General features: G+C 38.7%; 1 protein-coding gene across 8 annotated transcripts in view; it reads left to right on the forward strand.

The window, feature by feature from the left end:
• Positions 1 to 11,684, forward strand: part of TDRD1 (tudor domain containing 1) — a 53,426-nt gene extending 41,742 nt beyond the window's left edge. For 2 of the 8 annotated variants that reach the window (XM_016919386.3, XM_016919387.3), the window contains exons 20-26: positions 400 to 519; positions 1,630 to 1,746; positions 5,094 to 5,261; positions 6,116 to 6,343; positions 6,954 to 7,000; positions 7,082 to 7,169; positions 10,512 to 11,684. In XM_016919386.3, the coding sequence (XP_016774875.1) occupies positions 400 to 519; positions 1,630 to 1,746; positions 5,094 to 5,261; positions 6,116 to 6,343; positions 6,954 to 7,000; positions 7,082 to 7,169; positions 10,512 to 10,543 (800 nt within the window). In that variant the 3' untranslated portion in view covers positions 10,544 to 11,684. Of the gene's footprint in view, positions 1 to 399; positions 520 to 1,629; positions 1,747 to 5,093; positions 5,262 to 6,115; positions 6,344 to 6,953; positions 7,001 to 7,081; positions 8,300 to 10,511 lie in introns of those variants that run through there. The other 6 variants (XM_063782120.1, XM_063782121.1, XM_063782117.1 and 3 more) reach the window with 5 other exon arrangements.
• The last annotated feature ends 1,035 nt before the right edge of the window (positions 11,685 to 12,719 follow it).

Raw genomic sequence — 12,719 nt, forward strand, 5'->3', positions numbered from 1 at the left:
AGATTAGTAGGTTAATATTGTATTATTATTAAATTATTGAACAAACATTCATTTCAATGTAATTGTCAGATAAACATATACAGAGATATCTCACTTAGAAGCTTGAGTAAATTGTAAGAATTACATTAAATATTTGACAGAGATGGAAATATACAGAAATATACTACAGGAGTGTAATAGTTCAAGGATTTCAATTGTAGACTGAACTTTTTCGTACTGCCCACAAAATCCCTCAAATAGAATAGATTGTTTTGTGAAAAAATACAGATTTTTATTTTGGGGATTTGGAAATGTTGATAATCATTTCATGAACAAATGATTGAATTAAATATGTTACTGAGGAAAACAACAGTACATTTTTTTTATTCCGTGTGAGACCTGTGTTTTGTATGTTTCCAGCTACCTCTTCAGCTGAGCAATGGAAGACGATAGAATTGCCAGTGGATAAAACTATACAAGCAAATGTATTAGAAATCATAAGCCCAAACTTGTTTTATGCTCTACCAAAAGGGATGCCAGGTAAGAAACCAAAATTTGAGACATATTTATGCTCATCTTTTAAACTGTAAAACGAAAGTGCTGGTCTTGAATTCCTTTGGGAATGAAGGGGAGAAAGAGGCTCACTGTTTTAAGGAAGAACTGATCATAACACTTAAGGCAAATTTAGTTACGAAACACTAGCGGGAACATGAAGGGAAGCCCTACTACAGTCAGCACCTACCTGCCCAGTAGCCTGGTCTACAGCTTTTTATAACAGAAGTGTCCTTAATTACTGTATAATTTCTTGTTTAAAAAACACATTATCTATATTGAATCATATTTACTGCTTTAGATATATCGAAAGACTTTGTAATCCATTCATAATCTTAGCTTTGCTATACCTTAGAGACGTAGAGAAGTGTTTCACACTAGAACGAATCTTGAAGAAAAGTAGCATATAAAACTTTATTTTTAATTTTCCTTTTGTTGTTTCATGGAAGTTGCAATTAAGGAATCTCTTAAATGTATATGACTTTATCCTTGTAGTATCTGAAGATGAGTTAGTGCAAGCTGAGTGCTGTCTTTTTAGAATAATTTGCAGGCACTTTTAAAGCTGAAAAAATGAAACTTTTGTTTCAAATTTTCAAAGTTAGAACTGTGGTAATGCCAATAACTGCTCTTAAATTTATCTCTAATACTACAAAAGGATCTTTATTCTGTGTACTAAAAAGCAGGAGCTTAGGGTTATTTGATCCTGACAACATGTTGTATGATGAATTGGAAATGCTATTGAGGATAATTTTATTAAGTATAACACTTACTGAAAAGTACACTAAACAATTGTAAAAATACAGCTTAATAAGTTTTCACAGAGTGAACAAACCAGTATAACCACCTTGATCAAGTAGTTGATCCACCGGAGGCTTCCTCCCTGCCCACTCGGGGTATTGATTGCATCCCTTTTGCAAATGGCAACCGATAGTGGGTATATTTTCGAGTATCATGTATATTTTATATACATGTATATATTTTAAATATATTTTAATACACAAAGGGTTTTTGGATTGATTAGACTTGCCATTCTTTTGTATAGTGTTAATAGTAGCACTGGAAATTTTCTTCACAAAAGATTGCTTTTATATATTTTAGAAAATCAGGAAAAGCTGTGCGTGTTGACAGCTGAATTATTAGAATACTGCAATGCTCCGAAAAGTCGACCACCCTATAGACCAAGAATTGGAGACGCATGCTGTGCCAAATACACAAGTAAGGTTCTTTTAGGGAAAATATTTGAGGAAAGGTATTTAGTCTGTTTTGTTCTACATGATACTATGTAGATTTTGGTATTTTAGCTGCATATTTCATTTGGTTTAGGGAGAGAAATTAAGGAAGGCAGTGTTGTGGATTTAATTCATATGTTGGTCATTCAGCTTTTCGATTCTATATAGATTATTTTTAGGCAAGGATATAGGTAGATTTCTACAAATCTGTCAGTACTTACAGATAACCAGCTCGAGATAACCACACTATTCTAGTGGATCAGTCACATTACATTTCTTTATGGAGGGGTTGCAAAGAATTCATAGGGTTCCATATGTGAATGTACTAAAAGAAGGATGAAATGCCTCAGGGAGTCAGGCTCATTGATGAGGGTATACTTTGATCCTTCTCCGTTTTAATGTCTCATTTTAACAAATTTCGTATGCTAATATAAATAACACTTGAATTTGCTTCTGGGATCAAGGTTAAGTGGGAGTGGAGCCAGGTTACAGTGCTGCTTCATGGTCCACAGTCAGGTCCAATTGGCAGGCAAGCATGGCTCCTGCCAGTCCCTGGGCAGAGGTGGCTAGTGGCAGGATGGCAGCCACGTGGGGCTAGAGCTGAGTTCACCTGGGGACAGGGCTGCTTTCAGTCAGTAGCTGGGAACAAGGTCTTGAAAGTCTGCCACTGGGGCACAGGCCTGCCTTCTCAAAGAGCCTTCCTCAATCTTGGGCTCCAGTGGCGTTTCAAAACCCCCCATCTGGATCCCAAACCTCTCACAAAGGCATTTTTGTGATTAGATGGGCACCAAATTGTTTTTGTTGGGGAGCACAAGTTGGGGACCTTCAAACTTTATGGTCTTGCAGATATTGCACACTAGTTTTGTTTTTCTTTTGTATGAGAACTGGATCTATACTTGCCCTTTCTTTCCAGGATAAATCACAATTTTTGGTTCTATAAGTATTCTGCCTTACTTCATTAGGACTGCATAAGCACTGTTCACAGCTGAGCTGTGTAGTGTATTACAATTACCTTCTCTTTTGCCACTTTTGTTGTTGTTAGTGTTCTATAGACTGTCACTAATTATTTCCAGTGCTCTGCATTAGTGCAAATTCCCTCAAAGAACACAACATGTACTTTCTCAACATCACCATATTGGAGGCATCTTCAGCCTTCAGTCTGCTCCTGTACAGGCTGCTTGTCCCCCAGACCTGAGCTGTTATCCTGGGTTTTTCCTCACCATGCTGAGATCGTTTCAGCCCTGACCCTGTTGTTTCCTGGACGGCACTTCTGCCCCCCACACTGTGTTAGCTAGATTTCTTCTTCCTTCGTCCCACCTTGTTTTTTGGATCCCCAACTTCCCTTTTGATTTGCTCCAGTATTTGGGTGGATCCTGTCCTCCAGAAGCTGAGAAAAGGTGCATGTAAGACAAATTTTCTGTTATCTCCCATGTTTGAAAAAGTCTTCAGCCTAATAGTTAATTGATAGGTTGCCTGGATGCAGAATTCTAGATTGGAAATGGTTTTTCACTTAAAATTTTGAGGCACTGCTTTTATTGTGTTTTAGCTATTGGTGTTTCTGGTCAAAAGATTAATGTTATTCCGGATTCCACAAACTTTGTGTGTTTTTTCCGCCTTTCTGGAACTGTTAGTATTCTCACCTGTCTTGAAATTTATGATGTGACCTTAGTATGGTGTTTCTTTTTCTACTGTTTTGCTGGGCACTCAGTGGGTGGGCCCCTTACATCTAGAAATTCATGAGCTTCAGTTTGAGAAACTTTCCTGAATTAATGCTTGTAGTTGCTTTTGTTTTCTGTTCTGTTAGGAGCTTCAAGTCTTCTAATGCTGAATTTGAACTCTTCTGCTAAATGTCCTCTTCTCTCTTTCATCTTTTTTGTTCTTAAGGAGATTTCCTCAATTTCACCTTCCAACTTTTTAAATTTAGGTTTTCATTTCTATCACATTTTTAATTTCAATAGCTTTTTTTGTTTTGTTTTTCATGTTTATGTGTTTTAATACTACCCTGTTCTTTCAAGAGTGGAATGTCATTTCTCCAAGGATATTACTGTCAGTCTTCTAATGTTCATTGTCATATTCCTCCTTGGTTTTCTGCCTTGGTTTCCCTAAGGTCCTGTTTTGTTTTGGTCTCCTCTGTGATGTTAGAGGCTTTCTGCAAATCTCTGGTGATCCTATGCTGTTCCTGTATTTAAGATGGGGCACTGAGAAGTTACTGGGAAGTTGCTTTGAGAGTGGGCAGGGGCTTTTCCACTGATGGCCTTCACTGTGGGTGATCTGGCTCTGCCATCTCACTGCAGACTCCCAGTGTCGCCATCTTGATGGGCTGTCACATGGACTGGTGGCCTCCTGCCTGGAGTGCACAGCTTGCCTGCCAGTGTTAAACTCTCCCTTGTCTACTCTGCCTCACGTTCTCCAGTCCATGCCCTCTGTGGTTCATTCTCTCAGGAGAGGAAACCTCCAGTCTTCTGCCCTCAAGTAGCAGCATTATTAAAACATGGGAACACAAAGCTCACCATTCTCTTTAGCAACTTTAAAAATAGGTGTTATATGCAAATGAGTGTATGAACCAAAGCCTATTCAGGTGTCTTTGCAAGTAACTCTGCTTCCTTGGCCAATCTTCATTTCCAACTCCATCTTAACTCCTGCTTTTGAATGAGCAGCACCAATCGTTGAGACTTCAGGGGTTGGGGATTTGTGATGCAAGCTGGGATGCTTCTTGGCTTCCCCACTGCCAACTTTGGTTGAGCTACCATGGCTCTACTAAATCATTTTCATTCAGGCATCTGCTTTCCAGCTTCCAATATTCTGTTGTCTTTTCTCTTGTTCTCTACTCTATTCTACGCATTTAAAAAAAAAAAAAAAATCTGGCCGGGTACGGTGGCTCACGCCTGTAATCCCGTCACTTTTGGAGGCTGAGGCAGTAGGATAGCTTGAATTCAGGAGTTCAAGACCAGCCTTGGCAGCATGGCAAGACTATCTCTACCAAGAATAAAAAGTTAGCTGGGCGTGGTGGTGTATACCTGTATTCCCAGCTACTCAAGAAGCTGAGGTGAGAGGATCACTTGAGTCTGGGAGGTGGAGGTTGCAGCGAGCCAAGATTGTGCCACTGCACTCCAGCCTGGGCTGCAGAGCCAGACCCTGTCTCAAAAAAAAAAAAAAAATTCTATTACATTTTTCATAGGAATGTAGAGGTAAATGTTTGTATTTAATTTGAACTGTAACCAGAAATTTTGGCATGGATTTTTAAGTGATGTAAATATAACTATGAATAACCATCTTAAAGTAGGAGGAATCACTGACTGTAAGTTCTTACCTGAGATTTCATTCTATTTTCAGGTGATGATTTTTGGTATCGTGCAGTTGTTCTGGGGACATCAGACACTGATGTGGAAGTGCTCTATGCAGACTATGGAAACATTGAAACCCTGCCTCTTTGCAGAGTGCAACCAATCACCTCTAGCCACCTGGCGCTTCCTTTCCAAATTATTAGATGTTCACTTGAAGGTAGACAGCTAAGTCACTTTCCAATTTAGGTTTCTGGGTATTTTTTTTTCCTCTTTATGTTTCATAGCTCTAAGTCGGAATCAAATGGATATTTCCAGTAACTGCCTTAATGTTTTTAAATATTAAGAGTTTTCAAATAAGTTTCATATTCTTTATTCTTTATCGAATTCTCACAAAAACTGTGCTCAGTCAGTCTTTGTTTTGTAGATTAGTTTCAGAGGGCCAGGGTTCAGAGATTCGGTTTTGCCCCTGGTTGCTAAGCTAGTAAGTGGCAGGGCCAGGATGTGAAACAGGGTGTCTGGTGTCTGTGAACCAGGGTGTCTGACCTCTCATTTGGGGTCTTTCTGCTTCGTCACATCTCTCTTTAGGGACTGAAGGCATTCACATGACACCATTTTTGGCTACCTTATGAATGATAAATCTGCATATATTCAACTCCTTAGTTGGAATTTGAACAAAGTGAACAAAAATACTTAAAGTAGCTTTTTACTGTTGCTCCTGATGTCCTTATGCAGAGGACTTGCAGATAATACCATACCGATTGCTTCATGGTCCTCTTAGGTTTTGACTCAGAGTTGGAAAATTGTCTTTGTTTCTCCTGTTGGAATATATGAAGGACAGATGTGTCTGTTTCGTGCCCTCTAGTCCAAGATTAGTGCTTGATGCCTTGTTAGGTGATCAATCAATATGTATTGAATAAATTTGTCTTTTGTAATGCAATAGCAGTAGTACATCAGAACACACCTAAATCCAGCTGAAGTCCAGTAAGCCTTTTGCTTATTATTCTTAGATAATTTATCTAAATTCTGTCTTTTTAAAAGGGACTAAAAGACTATAATATCTATTTTTTCCAGGATTAATGGAATTGAATGGAAGCTCTTCTCAATTAATAATAATGCTATTAAAAAATTTCATGTTGAATCAGAATGTAATGCTTTCTGTGAAAGGAATTACAAAGAATGTCCATACAGTGTCAGTTGAGAAATGTTCTGAGAATGGGACTGTCGATGTAGCTGATAAGCTAGTGACATTTGGTCTGGCAAAAAACATCACACCTCAAAGGCAGAGTGCTTTAAATACAGGTATTCTTTTCAAGTGTTATTAATAACAGATGTTAAGTGTGAGGAATAACAGATAATCAATTTAGTTGACTTGACCTTTTCTCACTCCCCATGCCATACTCTCTTCTCCTCCTCCACAAATCCAGTGGCAGGGTTCTGATTCCTGTGGCTGCCTGGGAGGGCCGCCTTGATGGAGGCAGTCCTCCGAGTCCAGATAGTCCTTAGATCAGACTTGTCAGCACTGCTGTGGGAATTGACACCAAGAGCTTTGAAAATGCCAGGCATTCTGCGTGCTTCTTATTTCCAATTTACTTTCTATCCTGATCAAACTGAGAAGTCATATTTTTGAGATTCCATCTTCCTGGTACTTCATAAGATGTATATTTGACAGACCTGGCCTCAGTCAAAAAGAGAGATGATTGACAACCAAAACCTTGGAGACATGGGTTGTTAATGTGGTCAAATCCAGACCATGGTAGTAGATAATCTCAAAGCCCAAATGGATCCATCCAGGTCTTTGTAGTCGGAACCCATGCGCAAGGGGGAGAGCTATCTGTATATGTTTACACTCCCAAGTTTTTCTTCTTTACATTATGTGTTATCTAATGGCTTATTTTTCTTGTGCTTTTAGAAAAGATGTATAGGATGAATTGCTGCTGCACAGAGTTACAGAAACAAGTAGGTAAAATTTCCTTTAAGTGAAATTATACTCCTAACGTTTTTAGAAATTAAATCATATGGTTTCTTTTTCACCCACAGGTTGAAAAACATGAACATATTCTTCTCTTCCTCTTAAACAATTCAACCAATCAAAATAAATTTATTGAAATGAAAAAACTGTTAAAAAGTTAAGTAAGTTAAATCGTATGTTTTCGCCTCTTCTGTGATCACCAATAGGACATCTTCAGGCATATTGGCAGGATAGAGCTAATGGAGTGAAACCTATTGTAAGGCTGTACTTTCGTGATTTAATGACCTGAGGTTTGGTCATAATGCTTCTGCTGTTTTTGTAGGTTTATCTGATCGTTTTCCTTTGCTACTGCTAATGGAACTGAACCCCCAGGGGTATTCCAGTTGTAATAGCCTTTCCTTACTGTTGTTTGGTTCTGTGAATGCCTATGTTATTGATATGTGGAGGGACTTGTAAAACTTGTTGTGACATAAAGCTTAGCCTCAGATTTTTTGTCTAGATCTGAAATTAACTCAGATCTCACTTATGCACATTGCTGTAAATATGTTTAGCACTTTTTGCGAGGGGTATCTAAAGGGCCAAGAACGGAAAGTGGATCTAAAGGGCCAAGAACGGAAAGTGGGCTGCACTGAGGGTATTTTTCATTTAAAAACAAAACATACTCCCCGCTTTTGGCTGTGGTGATTCTAGTGTCTAAAGAACATACTGGTGAGTTTTAAACCAGTGTTCCTCCCCACCCCACCCCCATATTTTAAATGTCTAGGATCCTTTGTTGTAAGATGGTTCTCAGAAATAAATTTTTGATTAAGAGCCAATTAGAACTTCTGATCAGGGCTGGGAGTGGTGGCTCACGCCTGTAATCCCAGCACTTTGGGAGGCTGAGGCGGGCAGATCACCTGAGCCCAGGAGTTCGAAGTCAGCCTGGCCAAGATGGTGAAACACTGCCTCTACTTAAAATACAAAATTAGCTGGGCATGGTGGTGCACACCTGTTATCCCAGCTACTTGGGAGGCTGAGACAGGAGAATCGCTTGAATCCAGGAGGCGGGGGTTGCAGTGAGCCAAGACTGCTATTATACTCCAGCCTGGGCGACAGAGTGAGAGTTTGTCTCAAAAACAAAACAAAACAAAACAAAAAACAACAACCTCTAATCTCAGAATAAAGTTGTCTCTCCTCACCACTTTGAGTTGTTACAGTTCCAGCCAAAAGCAAAGGAACTTTGATTTACTTAATATGTGCACTTTTGTTGGTTAACAAGTTTATATTAAACTGTTTGGAAATAGTTCAAGAGGTGGCTATATTACTCTTCATGAATCTTTTATGGGTGTAGTAACTCTCAAGTAGGAACCAACTGCCAACTGTGTTAAAACATATCTTTCATGTGGTAATAGACCGTTTCTTTGCTTTTTAAGAAAGGTCAACTGAATTATAAGCTAAATGTAATTAATGCAAGATCAACTATCTTGACTCTCATGTTTCCTTTTAGAAATTTTGGGTTATTACAACTTTCAGTCCTTTCTAATACATTGTCTTAATACTGACTGTTTTGTGTGTTTAAGCTTAAAATCTTTTAATCTTTTTTTTTTTTTTGGAGATGGAGTCTTGCTCTGTCACCCAGGCTGGAGTGCAATGCCGTGATCTCGGCTCGCTGCAAGCTCCGCCTCCCAGGTTCACGCAATTCTCCCACATCAGCCTCCCGAGTAGCTGGGACTACAGGCGCACACTGCCACACCCGGCTAATCTTAAACTTAATGGTGATTTTAATTTCATAGATCAAGGAACATGCAATGACATGGATTTCTGGAATTTAGTCCTAGTACCAAGTCACTATATATATATATTTATTTTTTATTTTTTATTTTTATTTTTTTTGAGACAGTCTCGCTCTGTTGTCCAGGCTGGAGTGCAGTGGCGCTATCTCAGCTCACTACAACCTCCGCCTCCCGGGTTCATGCCATTCTCCTGCCTCAGCTTCCCAAGTAGCTGGGACTATAGGTGCCTGCCACCACGCCCAGCTAATCTTTTTGTATTTTTAGTAGAGACAGGGTTTCACCGTGTTAGCCAGGATGGTCTCGATCTCCTGACCTCGTGATCTGCCCTCCTCGGCCTCCCAAAGTGCTGGGATTAGAGGCGTGAGCCACCGCGCCCGGCCACCAAGTCATTACATTTTTAACCAAGTTGGTTGGCCTGTATGTTCTTATCTGTGTAACAGGCCTTTTTCCTAAGGATATTGAGTGTGCTTACACATAAAACTTAAAGTGAAATTTCATTGTTTCTTGATAGATTTAAGACAGGGCTTAGTAGCTTTCAAAAGAAAACTTGATTTAAAGCATAGTAGTTGAACTGGATTTTTCCTTACTGTGGGAATAAATAGATATTTTATTTACATTTGAATACGGTGCAATACCTTGTGTTTGGGTAGTACGTATTTACAAAGCATTTTTACATCTACTCACATACTTAATCTTCACAATGCCCTTGAAAAGAAAGTAGGACCCATTTTACAGTTAAGGAAGCTGAGGCTCAGAGAGAGTTACATGACTGTCCAAAATCACATACAGGCTGAAACACTAGGTCTTACGACTTAAAACAGTTGTCTCAACTTCCCTGAGCTGCTACGTGTACAGTATCCTTTTAGATCAGATCAGTTACATAGGGCATGAAACTAGAGGGTTACATTATTAGGAAAAAATAATGTACATGATTGCTTAAGCATTACTTCATTGTGGTGAAAATAGAGCTGAATATTTACTCCTTTAAATTATTCTTTGAGATAGAATGGGTGTAAAAATGTATTTTGGCTGGGCATGGTGGCTCAGGCCTGTAATCACAGCACTTTGGGAGGCTGAGGCGGGCAGGTCACATGAGGCCCAGGAGTTTGAGACCATCCTCGCCAACATGGTGAAACTTTGTCTCTACCAAAAAAAATATAGAATTAGCCAGGTGAGGTGGCATGCACCTGTAGTCCCAGCTACTGGGGAGGCTGAGGCAGGAGAATTGCTTGAACCCAGGAGCAGAAGGTTGCAGTGAGCCGAGATGGCACCACTGCACTCCAGCTTGGGCAACAGAGTGAGACCCTGTCTCAAAAAAATAAAAGACAAACACATGTATTTCATCATCTCTGGAGAAATTTAATTGTTAGCAATTTAATTGTAAAATTGCTAAAACAGAAGTGCTGTGGTGATATGAACATAAAACCCTCTGTAATCTGTTGCTCAGGTGATGTTTCAACACACAAGTTAATGTCAGATATATTTTATATATAAGGAGAGTGCAAACAACTATATGTTATATTTGTGAAGGGGAGTATAAACAGCTGTACTTAGCATATATTATGCTATGTTATGGTGGTCATTAATTTTCTTAACTGACAGGTCTGACTTAAATGCGTAATTCTAGTTAAAAGTGAATATTTTGTTTGCTTGTATTTGAAATTAAAAGGCATAGCAATTGAGTTTTTGCGTAAGGCATAATGTAGATGATTTTTTTCTTTTTCAGAAACAGCATCTCTTGGAGGTAAACCCTTATGAGACAGGAAACAGCAAAGGCTAGCTTTAGGAGAGAAAGTACAGCACCTGGTGTTTTTATTTATGAGAACCTTTTCTTTGTCCACTTTCTCTGTAATGACCTTCTATCCCTCCGTTTTTGCCTGCCTGCCATTCTCCTATTAGGTTGGTGGTTTTTATTTTCCTCTAAGTTCCTTCCACCAAATAAATATTACGTAAAAAATTCATACCAAATCAATGAGAATACTGGCAAGGAATACATGGGGACTTTCTGCTATATATGTAACTTTTTATTACTTAAAGGTACTGAAGGAAGGCCAGGTGCAGTGGCTCACGCCCAGCACTTTGGGAGGCTGAGGTGGGAGGATCCCTTGAGGCCAGGAGTTCAAGGTTACAGTGAGCTATGATAGTGCCACTGCACTCCAGCCTGGGTGACAGATTTTGTCTTAAAAAAAAAAAAAAAAAAAGTTGATAGGAGTTTTATTTTCTGTCCGTTTGAAATATTTTGTAGTATTCCCTGCATTCTCTGTCGTCTGCCTCTTCCACATAATGTCCTTTGCTTTCATGTTTGTTATCTTCTTTTTCTGTTCACTCAGAGGTCATCAATTTCTTTCTCTCCGTCCTTAATTGGATTATTTTTCTTTTGGCCTTTGGGCACAGAGTCTGACCTCTGGACCACTCTAACTGGAGAAGGAACTTTATGTTCCCTCTCCTGCTGTGTCCACAACCTTAGAAATCTGTAGCTAGATTTTTGTTGTTATAGATAGAATTTACTGTTTCTGAAACCCAAATACAGTTATCAGTTTAAGGTTAAAAAAAAAAACGAAGAGTATATATTTTTCCTGAAGCATAAAAATAATCTCAAATTCTCCTAAACCACGCATATGCAGAATTATGGGCTGGCTGACTTTCCTGCCAACCCCCAAGTTTGAATTTTTTTCATGATTTAACTGTCAGACTATGAAACCTAAGATGTTTCTCACCAACTCAGCAGATACTTGAAAGACTTTTTTTTTTTTTTTTTTTTTGCTTTTACTGGCAATGTATGTTGTCTAATCTGTTAAATGGGATATTTCCTCGTGTAAAAAGTTGTTAAAACACTGATGTGCTTCTGTTAGATAAAAGTTCACGCTGCTTTGCCCAATAAAATTATTTCACTTCCCAACCAGCTTTCTCTTGTTTTCTTACTGCAGGCATTTTTGCCAATTTCCTTTTTTTTTTCTTGTACATACTGGGAGAATTAGAGGCTTAATGTGTTCATACTGTCTGCTTTATTGTTTGTAACCACAGAGGAAATACAAGAATATGCTATCACACAATTGCCGTTTTATTAAGGAAAATTAGGGAAACAAATCAAGGAACACAGAAAAATCAGGAGTCATTGTTTGGTTTCAAATTGTAACATTTTATCCTATGGTACTAGACATTTGAATAGGAACTGTTTTAATTAAATGGAATTTAATATTTTTTGCTGATTCAGCTAATTTGCCTTGTTCTCCAAAAGAGACTAGTATCTATAGCACTAGCCTCACAAATAGAGATATGGGTTAAATGTCTCTTGGATTAATTAGACATACTGGATCATCAGGTCTTCCTTCTGAGTAGATTTAACATGTTTCCGATTTTGATTAATGTGCCAGCTGCATGTTTCATTCGTTCAATGAATATTTGAGCTCCAGCTATGAGTCTGACATTGAGGTATGTGCCAGATTTTTTATTTGGGCCAGCACAGCTCTATGATACCAGCTAATATGTTCTTCACATCCCCTCAAAATATCTGGTTTGGTCATAAATACAGTAGAGCTTCAGTCTTCAGATCCCCTCAGAATATCTGGTTTGGTTATAAGTACCATAGAGCTGAGACCGTATATCTGAACAAATGATTTAGTCTTGGGTGGAGGCCTTGTAAATATTAAGATAAATCTCATCCAGTTTGCCAGGGAGGAGATTTCTATCATAAGAACAGTGAACTCCTGGGGGTTGACAAGGGGATAAGGAGCATATTTGATACACTTCTTGTTTTGCTAAAATTCTTTTGCTGCAGCAGCTAGAAATGTAAAAGTCTCAAAATTGTGAACAAGGATTAATTACTATTCTGAAATTGATCTCTCTCGCTATGTGATAACAGCTCCGGAAACCAACACGTGAAGATCCTCACCAGCGGGACCCTAAGCTGCCAAATTCCCAGAGAGAAATTAAG

The sequence above is a fragment of the Pan troglodytes genome, chromosome 8, assembly GCF_028858775.2.
Source record: "Pan troglodytes isolate AG18354 chromosome 8, NHGRI_mPanTro3-v2.0_pri, whole genome shotgun sequence".
Taxonomy (NCBI): Eukaryota; Metazoa; Chordata; class Mammalia; order Primates; family Hominidae; genus Pan; species Pan troglodytes.